This window comes from Mastigoproctus giganteus, chromosome 14, assembly GCF_048544385.1.
Source record: "Mastigoproctus giganteus isolate SK-2022 chromosome 14, ASM4854438v1, whole genome shotgun sequence".
In the NCBI taxonomy this organism is placed as follows: Eukaryota; Metazoa; Arthropoda; class Arachnida; order Uropygi; family Thelyphonidae; genus Mastigoproctus; species Mastigoproctus giganteus.
This window is the reverse complement of record NC_143588.1, coordinates 21717853-21736184: the sequence shown is the minus strand read 5'-3', so window position 1 is coordinate 21736184 and position 18332 is coordinate 21717853. Positions and strand designations below refer to the sequence as shown.

Sequence of the window (18332 nt, the reverse complement as noted above, 5' to 3'; positions counted from 1 at the left end):
ATCAGCCCTCAGCAAAAATGAATGAGTCAAATGACTATGTCCTATGCGGGTCTGGGCAAGAACAACTTCCTACTTACGATTCCTACGCAGACTAGACTGCCACGGTTCAATTACAGGCTTTATACGATATAATTTATTCGTAGTCTGTCTATTCCACGAATCTTGCCATTGGGAGTGTATCTTCTCGTGTATTATTTTCCTGTAGTCTGTATGGGGGACTGACAGGCAGCAGTTATTATTGGGAGTTGCTGATTTGGCTGCGGTGTCAGCCAAATCATTTCCCCTAATCCCAACGTGGCTAGGAATCCAGCAGAAGCGGATATCATATTCACATTCACGGAGGAAGTGAATCTTCTGCTGAATACTATACAGAACTGGATGAGGATTATATCTTACAGATATTAAAGCCTGTAATATACTGAGGGAGTTGGAATATAAAATGAACCGTTGGTATTGGCATTCACTAATGTGATCCAAGGCTAACTCTATAGAGTGCAGCTCTGCAGTAAATATGCTGCATTCAGAGGAAATCTGCTCCGATGTAGTGCTGTCTGTAAAGACAGCAGCAGATCCCACATATGATTCCGACTTCGAACCTTCTGTGTAAACTGGCGCAAAGTCAGAATGTTCAGCTCGGTGTGATGAATAAAGCTGCAGGTAGACAGATGATGGAGTGTCCGACTTTCCCAAATTTCTAAGGGACAAGTCACATGTTGGAACATGAGCATGCTAGGGTGGAAGGGGTTGCTTTCGTGTTTGGGCAACCTTGTCTACCTTGATATTAAGTTCTTTGAGTAGCTCTTGGAGACGAATACCAAAAGGACGATTGGCAGTCTTACGGGTGTTGTACAAATTTTCCCATCGTGGCTCAAAAACGAATGGCCATGTAGGATGGTCTGGCAGGGATTTCAGTTTTAAAGCATACTTTAGAGACAACTGCTTACGTCGAAGCGATAACGGCGGTTCGTTTGCTTCGACGTATAAGCTCTGGACAGGAGATATTCGATATGCTCCAACAGCGGTACGGAGAGCCAGATGATGGACAGGATCCAGCCAACAAAGTACACTGTCTCCGGCCGAATTGTATACCAGGGACCCGTAATCTAGTCTGGATCGTACAAGTGCACGGTAGATGTGTAGTAGGGTGCATCGATCCGCACCCCAAGATGTAGAGGAAAGAGAGCGCAGAATATTCAGCCCTCTTGTGCACTTTGTGCAAAGTTGTGATCAGAAAGGTCAGCTTTTTATCAAATACGAGTCCCAAGAATTTTGTGTCCGCCGCTACTGGAATAGCATTTTGTCCTAGCCTTAATTCAGGTTCAGGATGAAGATTACACTTACGACAAAAATGTACGCAAACGGTCTTCTAACGGCAAGAACCTGAAGCCATTAGCAAGTGCCCAGGAATTAAGGCGATCAATGGCTTTTTGCAGTTGTCTTTCAATAACCCTCATGTTGCATGACTGACAAAATATGCTAAAGTCATCAACATAGAGGGCACTGTTTACGGTTGGAGGAAGTTGTTCTGTGATGGAATTTACTTTGATGGCGAAAAGCGTGACACTTAAAACTGATCCTTGTGGTACTCCCTCCTCTTGGCTAAGGGAACGAGAGAGTGAGGATCCCACACGAACTTGGAAAGATCGATTGGCTAGAAAGTTTTTAATAAAAATGGGGAGTTGCCCTCTAAGACCAAGGCTATGCAGATCTTTTAAGATGCCAAATCTCCAAGTTGTGTCGTACGCTTTCTCCATGTCAAAGAACACTGACACCAAGTGTTCGCGTTTTAGGAAAGCATCCCGGATGGATGTTTCCAGTCTAATAAGATGGTCCAAAGTGGACTGGTTCCTTCGGAAGCCACACTGGATGTTGGAGAGAAGGTCATTTGATTCTAAATACCAGATTAAACGAAAATTAACCATTCTCTCCAGGATTTTGCACAGACAGCTAGTCAGAGCAATAGGACGATAATTAGTAGTGACTTTTGGATCCTTTCCTGGCTTAGCAAAGGCAAGAACGATTGCCTTGCGCCAGGAATCCAGAAACTGCCCTTCAATAAAGATTCTGTTATACAGAATGAGCAGATAATCCATAGATTTTGGTGAACGATGCTTAATCATTTCATAATGGATGCCATCTGGTCCAACAGCACTTGCTTTGGAAAGAATAAGAGCTCTTTTCAGTTCTTGTGTAGTGAATGGACTGTTGTACGGATAGACGCTCTTAGACTTAAAACTAAGTGCCTGTTTTTCGATTTTATGTTTCAGGACCAGGAACTCTGGGGAATACGAAGATGTTGCAGAAATGTTAGAGAATGTTTCCCCAAGAGAATTGGCTATTGCAGTTGGATCTGCAATAATGCATCCATTATAATCTAGGATTGAAGAAGGGTGGGATGTATATTTTCCCTTCATTTTCCAGATTTTGTCCCAGACCAACTTAGTACTAGACGACTGAGTAATTGATGAAGTAAAACGGATCCACGATTCCTTTTGACTCTGACGGCAGATGTATTGTGCTTTGGCTCGTGCGCGTTTAAAGGCTATAAGGTTGGTCGTGGTAAGATATCGGCGGAATATCCCCCACACTTTGTTTTGAGCCTTTTTTGCTGCTGTGCATTATGAATTCCACCAAGGTTTGGGAAATGGTGGAAACCGGGCAGATGTTTTTGGAACAGCATTCACAGCTGCTTGGACGATAATTTCTGTGATGTACGTTACTGCATCATTGATAGGCTCCTGACTGACGGTACTGAGGTCAAAATTTGCCTGATGTTGGAAGGCAGTCCAGTCAGCCTGATCCATCTTCCACTGTGGTAACCTGAAAGGAAGACACTATCTCCCAATATGTAAAGAGGTTATCACAGGGAAGTAATCACTTCCATATGGGTTTTCCTCCACTTCCCAAGTGAGTGACGGGAGTAGAGAGGGGGAGCAGATAGAGAGATCAATGGCAGAAAAAGTACGGGTAGGCATGTGGAAGAAGGTGTTTGTTCCAGTATTTAAAAGGGAAAGGTCATTGTCATTTAGCATACGCTCTATGACTCGTCTCCTTCCTTTGATGTTAGCACTACCCCCACAGGGCATTATGTCCATTAAAATCCAGCAGTAGTTGCCGCACGAAGAGCATGCATCGATATGCGAACTGTGAGCTGGCAGACATGCACCTAGCGTATGGATTAGCAGAGGGCAATGGACGAGCCGCTCAACGAATTTATGGAGAACACTTCCCAAACAGACATGTACCGGACCACAGTTTGTTTGCACGTGTGCATCAAAATTTGTGCGATTATGGGTCATTTACAGGTAACAGGAGTAGTGCGGACAGACTATGTTTGACGTGAACTCCCACCATGGAAAAAAGTGTGTTGAATGCCGTCCAGAATAATCCTACTACCAGCACACATGCCGTTGCCTCTGCCTTAGGAGTGTCTCATTACAGTGTGTCTTCCACGATGATTCCTTACACCCCTTTCATCTCCAAAGGGTTCAATTACTGCTCCCCCAAGATCATCCTGCACGTGTGGCTTTTGCACAGTAGTTTCTCCAAGAAAATGTTCAAGACTTGAATTTTCCAGCCTATGTTTTGTTCACGGATGAGGCTTATTTCACTCGAGAAGGCTTATTCAATCAACACAATGCTCATGTGTGGGCTCACAACAACCCACACAGTGTGCGCCCCCATGTGGCACAACATCGCTTCGCAATAAATGTGTGGGCAGGTATGGTCGGTGACTGCTTAGTCGGCCCATACCTGTTACCATCCCGCATTTCAGGAGTAGAAATTGAATCCAATGGGAGATTGAAACCGTCCCGAAGCGGAGGGGGTAACCTGACCTTTTTTCTTTAAAATCACTGGTGGACAAGTGGATAAACTGTTTATTAAGAAAAAAAAAAAGGCAAAGAAAGCCCACACGAGAAGCATGGCACACTTCAAAAAAGTTTACCGGTGAAACTACGTTACGAATATTTTTTAAGATGCCAGAACTTCCAATATGACTCTGTTCGTGATTCAATTAGTTAATTCAATTAGTGATTCTAAAGAAAAAAATGTCAGGCTACCCCACCTCCATTTTGGGAGGGTTTCAAACTACCATGGAATTCAACTTCTACTCCAGACCGATAGCACCCACCATCTGTTTACTGAGCAAGCAACAATACAAATGCCATTATGACAAAGTACTTTTACCTGTAAATTTCATCGAACTTTTGCATGCTTCTCGTGCAGGCTTTCTTTACCTTAGCCAATTTTTTTTTTTTAGCCACCTGCATATGTTTAATAATAGTCAAATTAATTTCATGTGCTGAAAATTGAAATAGAGAACAATATGTGGGTATGAAACATTTCAGTATATTTAGGAAAAACAATGGTGAAAAAAACTATGGAAGAATAAAACTATATAAAAAAAACTACAAAAAACTTGTCTTTTTTTTAAAAAAACTGAACGGTACAAGTAGCAAAGTTTCACTATTTTCTACATTTAATTACCCATAAACTTTGGTCAAATACCACCTGCAGATAAATTACCTTGCAATATAATCTTACCTGACTGAAATTTAATACAGTTTATTAAATCTAAGCAAAATACAATTATAAAATTTCAGTATGGTTTCCCCTACTTGTCAGTAACAATTTGCCATCACTGCAGTAAATAACCTCTTTAAACAACTAATTTTAAAAACTAATTTTATGAATTTAAATTATTGCAATGATTTGTCACCTTATATTGTTGTTTTCACCTTTGTTTGATCACCTTATATTGTTGTTTTCACCTTTGTTTGATCACCTTATATTGTTGTTTTCACCTTTGTTTGATCACCTTATATTAATGTTTTCTCTGCTCAACATTTATGTGGCTTGACTAGAAAAAATATGTAACTGTACATTCTATTATTAAACAAAAACACTTACAACAAAATCAGGATCTGTCTCCCAGTCATCATCACCTCCACCTCCATTCTGTACTTGCTTTTCTACATTCAGTGAAGCAGCTGCCTTCCATGTTGTCATCTAGAGTGGAGAAGGGGGAAAGGAGATAGGTGTCGGTGGGAGGAGGGAAAGAGAGAGAGACAGAGAGAGATTAAATATGTATCCAAATTAAAAACTGAAAATGCTTCAGTGAAAGAATGGGCTGCAAGATCAACGTTTCTACAATTATGTAATTTGAAATTTAAAGTTCTCAGAGCACACTTGATTTCCTAATGTAGTCATTGCAGGGCATTTTTAAAAATTATTCTTTTTTAAATTAATGATTTTAAAAATCATTCATCTAAAAAATCATTTTTAAAAATCATTCTTTGTATGATTAAATTGTATGGTAACATAAAAAAAAAAAAAAAAACATTACAGGCACATGGAGCCATTTTAATCCTTTAACCAAGATTTCCCAAAATTTTAATACAGTGACCAAACATACAATCTTTCCTGAAAAGGGAGTTACGGCTAGATGAGTAGTGGTTTTTAGAGAACACGGGGGGGGGGGGGGTCAAAACAACCCCACATGTGCCCATGGATTAACACCTTAATGTAACCTCATGGTATGTAGTCATCAATGAATTTATAAATGACTGTACATTTGTACCTGCCAAGTATAATTAGTATAAGAAAGAGCTACAATGCTCAATACGTTCTACATTGTATTTCAATATTTGTAGAAGAACAAGAGAAATTTACCTTAATATGATATGTAGAACACTTCCTAATGATACTCTCCAGCAATAAACAAATATAAAGTTAATTTTAAAAAAAATTTTAAAAATTAAAACTAGTTCAACGCAAATTTTGAAAAAAAGACTTTCCTTCTTTTAGTATAAGACAAAGCAATGATGCATAATACGTTCTTCGGTGGCGGACAAAAAAGCTGCTCCTTAAAAAAAATTGAAACATTTGTAGTGAAACGTATAAGATATTGTTTGATTACAGTTGTTTCATTTGTTGCAAAGCTAAGTATTGAGTCAGATAACACTTCTATTGCATTAGACAGTAATTGCAAGGTGTTGCATCAGCTGTTTCTATAAATACGGCATTGGAGGGGTATACACGCTCATTAATATCCTGTTTTGTGGAGTTGTAAGCATGGCTCTATATGTTCAGTTGACACCAAGAAAAAAAAGTGTAGCTATTGCTCTGTCCCAGGAAGAGCTATCTATGTGTGCTATTGCTAATAAAACAGGCTGCCACCAGTCAACAGTATCCCGGGTACTGAAATTAAAGCGTGAAACCGGTGATGTGAAGAGAAGACCTGGATCAGGCCGTAAGAGAGAGACTACACCTTCCCAAGATCAATAAATTGAAACAGATATGCCTTCGTAATTGCCATGCTAGTGCTCCTAATCTAAAACTGGACTTTGAGATGGCCTCTGATGTTGAAACAAGTGCATGAACTATCCACAGACGGCTTTCGGAATGTGGTCTACATGCCTATTGGCCCAAAAAGAAGCCTTTGAGGAAGAAAGGCTTCTTTTTGGGCAATAGGACACTGTTTCTTTGCTTCTTTGAGACAAAAGGGCAATGGGACACTGTCATCTTTTCTGATGAATTAAAATTCAACCTACATGCTCGAATGCGAAGCGATATGTCAGAAGATGAAAATCAGACATGCCATCCTGACTGCATAACACCAACTGTAAAGTTCCCCGCCAGTCAGATGGTCTGGGGATGCATAACAAGCAAAGGGGTGGGGCAAATTAATTTTATTAACGGAACAGTGAATACAGAAACCTACACTGCTATCTTGGAGGAGTGCCTGAAATCCATTATTAGGGATCACCACACACATCCAAAACTGCATTTTGGATGTGTGTGGTGAAAGCAAAATTGGTAAGTTTTATGCTATTTAGATTTAATGATGAGTTTGTCTTCTTGTCTCACAGCTTAAAACATACTTAGACCAATGTTTTCCCTCATTTTTGTCCCTTAAGGTGCATGCAGTCATACCTCAGAAATGCTGGAATTACAGTGTTGGACTGGCTGAGCAACAGTACAGATTTGAACTCTATTGAACATTACTGGTACATAACGTCATCTAAAATTGCTCAGAAGAAACCAATAAGTAAGATTCAGCTGCAGGAGAGCACTGTAAGGGTGTGATACTATGAAACTGGGCAACTGTATATCCAGAAGTTGATTTTATGCCAGATCGTTGCAAGGCTGTGATTGCAGCTCAAGGAGGAACAACAAAATATTGAGGACTTATTTTTCTGATTTACAGTACATAATACTATTATGTTAACTTGTCATTTCAGTTTGTATACATAAATGCAACAAGAGACCGGACATAACCGGACATAAATCCCACACAAGAGACCGGACATAACCCTTGTCAACAAGAAGGAAATGGCTGCCTATCTGATTGACGTAGCAGTGCCCAACACTGGCAACCTCCAGAAAACCCACAAGAAAAAGATCAGGAAGCACACTGACCTGAGACAGATATAGCATGTGCAACATCAAAGAGATGTGGCACATGCAACAAGTAAGAACCATACCGAACATCATGTCAAATCATGTCAACCGGTGGTTGACATGATGATCAGTATGGTTGTTACTTTGGCACCAGTATGGTGCCAAAGACCCTACATAATTTTTCTCAGCCTAGCAGCAACAGGTCTCGCAGAGAAGACATACAAGGAATTCCAGAAAGTCACAATCCTGAACACCTACAGGATAGTCAGAAAGTTCCTTTGACCAACAATAACACCACACATAATAACCACCCACACTCGGTACCAGTAACCATCACGGGATGGAACTAATATATAACAACAATAATAATAATAAAACATCTAGTAATTAGAAACCTAATACCTTTAACTCATGACCCATCACTTCCCTAAATGGAACAAAGACCCCCTATAGCATCTTGGCAGATGGTTTTTTTTTTTTTTTTTAATAAAAATTTAACAAAAATTTTGAAAATTGGACTTGACTGCACATTTTCAATGCAATTTCAAATGGCTTATTGATACCCAGAGGTAGAAAATACCTTTAAGTCTTTTCCTGTTCCTCCAACAACACGCACATTCAACACAGCATATAATATTGCCCTACTGCCAACATTTTGGATCCATATTTGAGCATCCATTGACGTGACAAAACTCGTAGATAATACTCGATACTGAAAAATGTATATAGCGTTATAACGGTGTTGGGATACAAATTTAGGGTTATAATTTTGTACTGAAATTGAAATTTAATTGAAATTAAATCGAAATCATGGCTCAGACCAGAGCAGCAAAGCAAAAGGCTCAAGCTAATGAGAGTGCTGTAGCTCAGGGGAGAACTGAGGGGGGCAGTTGCCCTCTGAATCACAGCCTTTTAAAATGCACTGCTTGCATGATGTTTGTGGGCAATCGGGTACGGGACATGATATTGCCATGGGGGATGTCTTTGTGTGTGGGCGATATAAGGAGTGTAAGGAAATCAGGCGACAACTCAGCGTTGTTATGGGTCTATATGGCAGCTTGAAGGACAGGGTGGATGCCCTCGAAGAATCTAAATTGAGGGGCCCATCAAGCTCTCAGCTGCCCACATCAACGCCAGAGCTTGCACTTAGTCATCACGCAACATAGCAGCAACCCCCAAGGCAGAATGCGGTGGTCCCACAGGAACTAGTAGTTGTTGGTGACTCTATTGTCAGTGAAACGAGGAACATGGTATGTAAAAAGGATAGGTGGAACAGGACCAGGGTATGTCTGCCAGGGGCAAAGGTTGATGTTGTTGTAGGGCGGATATCTTCTTTTAAGGGCACAAAAGGTGATATAGTTGTACACATTGGCACTAATGATATTAAGAGTAGGAGACCGGTGGAATTACTTAACAAGTACAGGTCACTGCTGAAAAAAAGCCGTGAATTAGGGTTGAATTTGAAAGTGTCTGCAATTCTGCCCAGACACATAGGAGAGAGTATATGATGAGAGCTTTGTCAATAAATTTGGGCCTGCAGAGATTGTGCAAGGTTCTAGGGGTAGAATTTTTCTCAGCCTGGTCTGTGCTTGTTAACAGGAGAGAGAGACTGCTTCTACAGGGATGGGATACACTTAAATAGAAAGAGTGCACGAATATTTGCTGTGCTATCAAGGCAGAATTAGGTGAGTCAGAAAACTACTAGCTTGAGGGGATACACAGAATAATAGATTAACCAGTAGCCGCTGGCAGAGATGAAAATAATTCTTACACTGCTTCTTTCTATTGGAATGAGCAGCAGCCTGGAAAACAAGATGCAGGGTATTTCAGAGACTGCAGGTTGTCATTGCGGCACAAGTAAACACATGGGTCGCGTTAAGCTAGCTAAGAATAGGAACAGGTACATGTATAATTGCGGGTACATCAATGCTAGGAGTATGGTAAATAAAGTTGATGAATTTGAGGTATTGCTCAAAACATCAAAAGTAGATATTGTTGGGATATCAGACTTGGTGTCACACAGATATAAGGAATCCAGAACTGGAATTTGGGGAGTACAACGTCTACAGAAAGGATAGACAGGATAGGAAGGGAGGAGGGGTTATGCTATTAGTTAAGAAACACATAAAATCCAAGGAAGTGAAGCCAGTCGACATGGCTGGACAGTGCAGTGTCGAGTCAGTTTGGTGTGACATTGGGAGATCAAAATTGAGAGTAGGAGTGTGCTATAGCCCTAATGACTGATGAGTATAATAATAAACTGTACAGGGAAATATAGAGGGCCAGTAAATCAGATAATCTTATAATGGGGGATTTTAATTTCCCAGATATTGACTGGCATTTTTGGGGGTTGGTTACACACAAGCAAGGCTTTTGTGGATTCATTGGATGATTGTTTTCTACATCAGCATTTTCGGGAGGCAACTAGAGGGAGTAATACACTTGATCTGATTATCAGTAGTGATTCTTCATGCATTAAGAATCTGTAGATAAAGGAACCACTAGGTGGCAGTGATCACAGTGTGCCGAAGTGGTATTTACTCAAAGAGGTAACTACCATTAGGGGTAAAGGGAAGGGTTATTGCTTTCGTAAAGGCGACTACGATGGACTGAGACAGTATTTAAATTCTATACAGCGGGACCAACTGATGATGTTACCAACAGCAAATTCAAAATGGGAAGCATTCAAAGAACTTATCTTGGAAGCTACTAGGCTTTATATACCAACTAAGAAATATTGTTCAAGGTTTAGGCCTAAATGGATGTCAGATGAAATAATGAGACATATGGCAGAGAAGAAAAATGCATGGGATACATATAAATTAATGGGTGATGTGGAAGCCTATGATAGATATAAGCTGGTCTGTAACCAAGACACAAAGGAGATTACACAGGCAAAGGCAGATTATGAGAAATCCTTGGCAAAGGATGCAAAGAAAAACAGAAAAGAGTTCTTTACCTATGTAAACTCTAGAAGGAAAGGGATGAATCAGATTGGTCCACTGGATATTGATGGTTCAACAGCTAAGGATCCTGCTTTAGGTGGCTAACAAACTAAATGAGTATTTTGCATCTACATTCACACATGAGGAGTTATTCAGGAAGGGGAATGCCAGAGGTGAATTAAACTCTGGCAGTGAGCTAGATGATTTTGTAATAACTGAGAGGAAAGTGGAGGAGAAATTGTTGAGGATAAACATAAAAAAGGTACCTGGGGTGGATGGGATCTACCTAGTTATATTAAAGAAGGCAGCAAAGGAAATAAGCAAACCCTTAGCCTTAATTATGGCTTTCTTTGGACTCAAGGGAGGTACCTATAGACTGGAGATGTGCAAATGTGACCCCAATTCACAAAGGAGGATCAAAGGCTGACGCAAGTAATTATAGACCTGTGAGTTTAACTTCTGTTCCAGGAAAATTAACGGAGGCACTGGTTAAAGAAGCACTGCAGGATCATCTAGACAAGACTTCAGTTATAGCTTGGACACAGCATGGTTTTGTTAAGGGAAAGTCTTGCATGACCAATTTGATTGGATACTATGATGCAGTCATAAAAGAACTGGATGCAGGGAATAACTTTGATATTATATATTTGGATCTTAGAAATGCTTTTGATACTGCTGCACATGGCAGACTGCTGCACAAATTGGAGCAGTGTGGCACTGGAGGCAATTTGCTGCTATGGATAAAGGGATGGTTGAGGGGGAGAAGAGAGAGAGTGGTAATCAATGGACATTGCTCATCGTGCACTAATGGTATTAGTGGAGTTCCTCGGGATTCGATGTTGGATCCATTGTTGTTTTCTCTATTTATAAATGATATTGATGATGATAAATCAAGCTTAATGTCCAAGTCTGCAGATGATACAAAGGTTGGCAGGGTTGTTAAGGACAAGTATGGCGCTCCTGCTGCAACAGGATCTGGAAAGGATGAGCAGATGGGCTGAGAGGTGGCAAATGAAGTTTAACATTGACAAATGTAAAGTACTACATATGGGAAACACTAATACCAGAGCAATGTATCAATTCTGTGGTAATACACTGACAGTGATAGAAAATGAAAAGGACCTGGGCGTAATTGTGCATGCAGATATGAAATTTTCTGAGCATTGCAGACAAGCTGCAAGAGTAGCTCATGGTGTCTTGTCAATGATATACAGGAATTTTTCTAGCAGGGATAAGGAGGTGATTATTCCCTTGTATAAGGCAATGGTCAGGCCACACCTTCAGTACTGTATAGAAGTCTGGAAGCCTCATTTCAGGAAAGATGTAGAGCTGCTGGAACAAGTACAGAGAAGGGCAACATGATTAGTGAATGGAACAAAGGGTTGCTCTTACGAAGAAAGGCTTAAGTTTTGCAAATTACAGTGTCTGGAGCCTAGGCACCAGCGAGGTGATCTGATAGAGGTGTATAAAGCCTTGAATGGTTTGAGCATGCTCAATGCCGATGGGATTCTTCCTCTTACTGAGAATAATCACCTGAGAGGGCATAAATTCAAATTGAGGAAAGACAGATGTAGGATAGATGTGCGGAAATTTTCCCTTAGCCAGCGGGTAGTTGGTTGGTGGAACACACTTCCATCCCTTGTTGTGGAAGTTGATAGTCTAAATAAATTTAAGTCTCAGCTGGACAGGTATTTCGAAAGAATGGAGGGGTGAAATGGGAGTGGTTTTTTTTTTTTTTCTTGTTTTGGCTGATGCTGCATAAGCTTCATATGCCTCTGCTAATGCTAATCCAAAATTGGAAGGTGACTGGTCTCACCGACATTTGGGTGAGACCACTCCCCAAGAGACAAGTCACCTCCAAATCTTGTTCTTGAGAATGAATATCCAAAATTTTGATAACAGTGCAACATTATTTTGTACATTGAACATGACTGTTGGGTGGAAATAAGGTTAAGCTGTTGCTTTTGTAACTCATGCCATTTTATACTGCTTAAAACACACAGAGTCAAGTGTATAATTTTGTTAATTTTTGAGTATTCATCCCATGTAATGCCTGTCACATAAAATATACATAAAATTTAATTTTTAACATTTTTTTAAATTTTGAATAAAGCATTTTATGAACTCAATTTCCAGCTTTTCATCCCACAAAGCTCTACCACCTGGAAAAAATTAAGCAATTTTCAGAAAAATACACGCACACACAACAGGTTAAAAGAGCCAAATTACATTACGCCATTGGTGCAGATGTTACCCATGATTCATGATGAAGGATGTTATCCTATCCTTCAAGGTGGGCAGGAAACGCAGGAAGAATTACAGTTGCTGGATGAGCACAGTACATACACAATTTCCGGAAAAAAAAGTTACATTTGCTCAGAAAAAAAAAGTCACATCTTTCAGGTTCCAAACAAACAGTTCATCTTTCATAATTCTAGTAAATTTAAATGAAAACAGAAAATACTGTATCATCTTTTGGAGAATATTGGTGGGGGAAAGGTAAAGGAGGGCATCAGTGGGAAAAATATCTCTGAGAGAGAGGACAGAGTGGTAATCAATGGATACTGCTCTTTGTGGACTAATGTTATTAGTGGATTCCCCCAGGGTTTGGTGCTGGGCCCATTGTTGTTTTTTGTATTTATTAATGATATTGATTAAGGTATATCAGCTTTAAAATCTAAGTTTGCAAACAATATGAAAGTTGGCAGGGTTGTTAATGACAGTATACTAATGTAACAGGATCTAGAAAAATTGAGCAGATGAGCTGAGAGGTGGCAACTGAAGTTAACATTGACAAATGTAAAGTACTGTGTATGGGTAGCAGTAACCCCAGAGTAAAATATCAACTGTGTGGTACTACACTTAAGGTGGTAGAAAATGAAAAAGACCTGGGAGTAATTGTGCAGTCAGATAAGAAGTTTTCTGAGCAATGCAAACAGTTGCAAGAGTGTGTCTCATGGTGTCATGTCAATGATATACAGGAATTTTTCTAACAGGGATAATGTGATTATTTCCTTGTATAAAGCAATGGTCAGGCCACACATTGAGTACTGTATACAGGTCTGGAGGCCTCAATTTAGGAAGGATGTAGAGCTGCTGGAATAAGTATAAAGAAGGGCAGCGAGAATGGTGAATAGAACAAAGGCTTAAATTCTGCAAATTGCAGTGTCTACAAGACTCGGCACCTGTGAGGAAATCTCATTGAGGTGTATAAGGCCTTGAATGGTTTGAGCAAGCTCAATACTGATGGGATTCTTCCTCTTGCTCAGATTAATTGCCTGAGAGGCAAATTGAGGAAAGACAGTTGTAGAATTGATGAGCACAAATTTGCCATTAGCCAGTGGGTGGTTGATTGCTGGAACAAACTTCCATCTCTCAATGTGGAAGTTGACAACTTAAATAAATTCAAAGCAGAACTAGACAAACATTTGAAGCGAATGGATGGGAGGAATGGGAAGGTTTTTTTTTTTTTTTTTTGCCTGATACTGTATAAGTTTGCTTTCTTGAATCATATGCCTCTACTAATGCTAATGACATCCAAAATGGGATGTTTCCCTTATACAGGTGAAACCTAGTGGGCAGTGCTGGATTCTGTAAGGGGTGCCAAAAACAGAATAACAATGAGGCAAAAAAAAAAAATATATATATATATATATATATTCTTAGTAAATGGCGGCAAAAACTTTCTGCCGGGGTGCCGAAACACCTTGGTTCGGCACTGCTGGTGGGCAGGGGGATATCGGGAGAGGCAGGGATACTGAAAAGGATACTGAATACAAAAAAAAGGGCATTAATGACAGGGCAGAACATATACTTGTGGTTGCATGTACACCAATATATAACTTTTGATCTAAATCTTTATATCATGTACGTATACTTTGTGTGGGGGTACGCGTCTGAAGCAGCGAGTTTCATTCCAGCTCCTCTGCGGAAAATCGAGAGAAGCAGTGGGCTCACGGATTGGCACTCGGCCAACGTGTGAGGGTGTGTGTCTTATAATGGATACCATATGATATCATCTGCATGTAGCATCAATATAAAAGGTAACTACGTGTTAGAGGGGTTTACCTTTTTCTTTCAGCAGCGATTCGCACATGTACAAACAATAGGAGGAAACCACTATATTATATTTATTGCTTGTAAGGAAAAGTCCTAACTGTACAAAAATTAATTAAATTAAAAAAAAAACAAGTGATATCCGCTTTATGAAAAACCACAACTGATTTAACACACCCCCAAAACACAACACACGTTTCCGTACGAGCCTAAACTTCCTGTTCGGAAACAAAAACAGTGCCATCTATGTAATAAAATATAATATAAGCATCTAATCGTTATCTAATTGTCTTTGGGGCAGATGATTATTTTGTTTGTGTTCTTCTAGGGCATTTAAAATTCAGGAAACCGAAAAATACCATGAGCTGCACCAGTATTCACAATGTGTGCAAAAGGTGCAACCACACCGGGACTTGCGATTTCACTGAACCTCGAATTTACGTTAAGGAGTTTTCAGTCCTCAGAACAGCTTGGATTCCTTAAGACACAGACAGAACCACGTGCCCAAAGCGTGCCACAGTAATGCTAGTCCAATTCAACTCAATTTCTTAGTATTAGCACTGGCAAACGATGCAAGAAAGTTAGTTTATATATATATAGCCAAAAAAAAAAAAAAAAAATCCCATTTCTCCTATCCATTCCCTGCAATTGTTTGTCTATTTCTTCGTTCAATTTATTTAATACATCAACTACAACAAACACAGACAGAAATTTATCCGAGCAATCAAACACCCGCTGGCTAAAGGCAATCTACAACACATCTATTCTGCAACCGTCCTTCCTCAATTTGGATTTACGCCTCCTCATATGGACAGTCTCAGAAAGAGGAAGAATCCCATCAATATTGATCTTGTCCAATTCGTTTAAAATCTTCGAAAACTCAGTCAAATCACCAGGCAGGTGCCAAGTCTCCACATGCTGCGATTTCCAAAAATCAAGCCTTTCTTGTTGCGAGTGCTCTTGTGTTCTCCTCGCCAATCTCGGTGACCTTAAATGTACTCGTTACAGCAGCTCTACATCCTTTCTAAAATGAGGTCCCCAGACCTGTATGCAACCTTACACAATGGGAGACTGGTCTCGATAACCATGCTGGAAAACTTCCTGTATATCATTGACAAGCCCCCACGAGCTGTCCAGGCAGAATGTCTGCACTGCTCAGAGAATTTCATATCTGACTGCACAATTAGCAGAAAGTCATTTACATTTTCCACTACCCTGAGTGTATTACCACACAGATGATACTCTGTATGTTATTCTTGAGTTACTACTACCCTCATGGGGTACTTTCCGTTTAACAATGTTAAATTTCATTTGCTATTTCTTAGCCCATCTACCTAACTTACCTAGATCCTGTTGCAGTAGCATATCAGCATTATTGTCACTAGCTAAACTGCAAACCTTTGTAACATTTGCGACTTTGGACATTAAGCCGGATATAATTTTTAAAAGCAGAAAAGGAACAATGAGACCAACACCAAATCCTGAAGGACAACAGCCGACAATAACATTAGTCCACAAAGAGCAGGGTCCATCGATTACCCCACTCTGTCTTCTCCTACTCAACCATTCCTTAATCCATAGCAGCAACTTGCCCTTAATGCCCCACCGCTGCAATTTGTAGTAACAAAAGCTTAACTCAAATCCAAGTATCAAATATAAAAATTGTTTTTGCATCCAGTTCCTTTCTAACCACATCGTAGTATCCAATCAAATTGGTCAGAAAAGATTTTCTCTTAACCAACCCATGCTCTGAAGTTTTCTAGATGATCCGACATTAATTCTTTAATCAGTAACTGCATTATATTCCCTGGAACAGAAATTAAACAAACAGGAATATTACTCGTGTCACCATCTGATCCTCCTTTGTAAGTTGGGGATACATTCCCAAATTCCCAGTTCCCGGAGGCCTTTGCTGAATCCAAAGATACTCTCGTAATTGTGTTCAAGAGTTGGCTTAATTCCTCTGCTCAGTCACTTAACATAATTGAATAGATCCCATCAACCTCAGGCGCCTTTCTTATGTTTAACTTCAACAATTTCTCCTCCACTCTGTTCTCAGTTATTACAAAATCCTGTAGCTCACTCTTACAATTTAAAAAATTCTGGCATTCTCCTTCCTTAATAATTCCTCGTGTGTGAATTGTAGATGCAAAATACTCATTTATTTTGTCAGCTACCTGAACAGGATCATCCACAGTCGAAACGACGATATCAAGTGATTTGATTTGATTCAACCCCTATTTGATTCATCCCCTCCTTCTAAAGTGTACATAAGTAAAGAAATCTTTGCTGGGTTGTTTTTTTTTTTTTCCCAAAGATTTTTGATTATTTGACTTAACTTGCCTAAACTTCTTTGTGATTTGATTACAGACTACTTTTTATGTACAATAGGCCTTTGTGTCGCTTGATAATTTATAAGCATCCCATGCACATTTATTCTGTGCCACGAGTCGCATTGGTAAATCTGATCCATTCAGGCCTATATCTTAAATGGTATTGCTTAATTTGAATGAAAAGTCAAGTAGATTTTATGATTAATTCCTTGTATGCTTCCCATTTAGAATTTGGTGATGGTGGCATCGCTAGTTGGTACCACTGCATAGAATTTAACAAACTGTCTTAAATCACTGTAGTCACCTTTTCTTAAGCAAAATCCAGTCCCTTTACCGTTGATGTCAGTTATATCTTTACGTAAATCCCACTCAATCAATTAAGGTATTCATGCAACTCGGCGATTTTGGAGTTTGCTTCGTTGTTGCATTGTAAGGATGTATTTTGGTCATTCGAGGCGATGAAAAATTTTAAGTCGTCTGCATATACGACAAATTGTTTTTTATTTTGGGTCAGGAAAGGATGCAGTGCTGTTGTAAAGAGAGTAGCAGAGAGGAAACCACCTTATGGGACTCCCCTGTTAACTTGGAAGGTCTCTTTGGAAATTCCATTTATGGCAGTGATGTGTCTCTCCCTCAAAGAACTCGCTATTATTGCTAATACATGCCCAGTTATATTGAAATATTCCTCCAAGATGGTAGTAATAGCCGAGATGGATATACTGTCGAAAGCGGATGCAACGTCTAAGAAGACAATATCTAATTGCTGTCTAAAGTTAAGGGCGTGTTGGATTCGAAATAGAGTCTCCATAAGATTCGTGGTAGTAGATCTTTGTGGGATCACTGAATGAAGGTACTCTGGTCTATGCCCGAAGCAGTGATGGTTGATGGTATTTAAAATGGATTTCTCAAATATTTTTTGAAACGAACATCCAATTGCTATAGGCCTGTAGTTGTTGTTGTTTGGTTTTTAGGAGCATTAGCAACTAAGGCCATATTGCTCCGGGAACATGCGGTGGTCAGTCCCTGACCTTTCCGCATCCTCCGTATTTGGTGGTGACGGGCTCGAACCCCGGTGTAATCAAGAAGCGTGTGCTACACACAGGATTGTAGTCTTTGGCGGATTTAGGATTGTTTAGGATTAGAGGCCCCCAGGCGCACGAGGCGCGCGCCTGGGGCCTCTTAAATCGAGGGGGTCTCAAATCTCAAAAAAATAAATAATAATAAAATTGTTTCATTTTAAATTTTTACGCTCATATTTATTACCGTTACTGAATAAAACTATAATTTAAGATGAGAAGTTAGTAAACTCTTATGCGAATATACCTACATATATGAAATATGATTAAAGAGGCCTGTGCGCTCTGAATTCATTATGAAACTAAAATTACTGTAACACAGAGCAAAAACGGATACAAAAATAGATTTTGACAAGTTTAATAATGGGAAATATACATATATTAGATTAGATACATACAAACAAAGCAACTCTTAGGTAGCGTAATCACCTCCGTGTCTCCGGCTGCCAGATTGCACAGTTCTACGGACTACCGAAAGTGCACACCGTTAAGACCCATTGTCTCCTGTTGTGGCTCAC

The 18332-nt window shown here is 39.7% G+C and overlaps 1 protein-coding gene across 2 annotated transcripts in view; it reads right to left on the bottom strand.

Moving 5' to 3' along the window:
* The window catches only part of Cortactin (cortactin), a 312424-nt gene extending 297612 nt beyond the window's left edge, over positions 1–14812 (bottom strand). For both annotated transcript variants that reach the window (XR_016547902.1, XM_090388922.1), the window contains exons 1-2: positions 14418–14812; positions 4912–5010 (exon numbers count right to left, since the gene is read on the bottom strand). Coding sequence is in view for 1 of the 2 variants with exons in the window: in XM_090388922.1 (XP_090245048.1) it covers positions 4912–5010 (99 nt within the window). In the remaining variant the exon portion in view is untranslated. The remainder of the gene's footprint in view (positions 1–4911; positions 5011–14417) is intronic.
* Positions 14813–18332: the final 3520 nt, after the last annotated feature.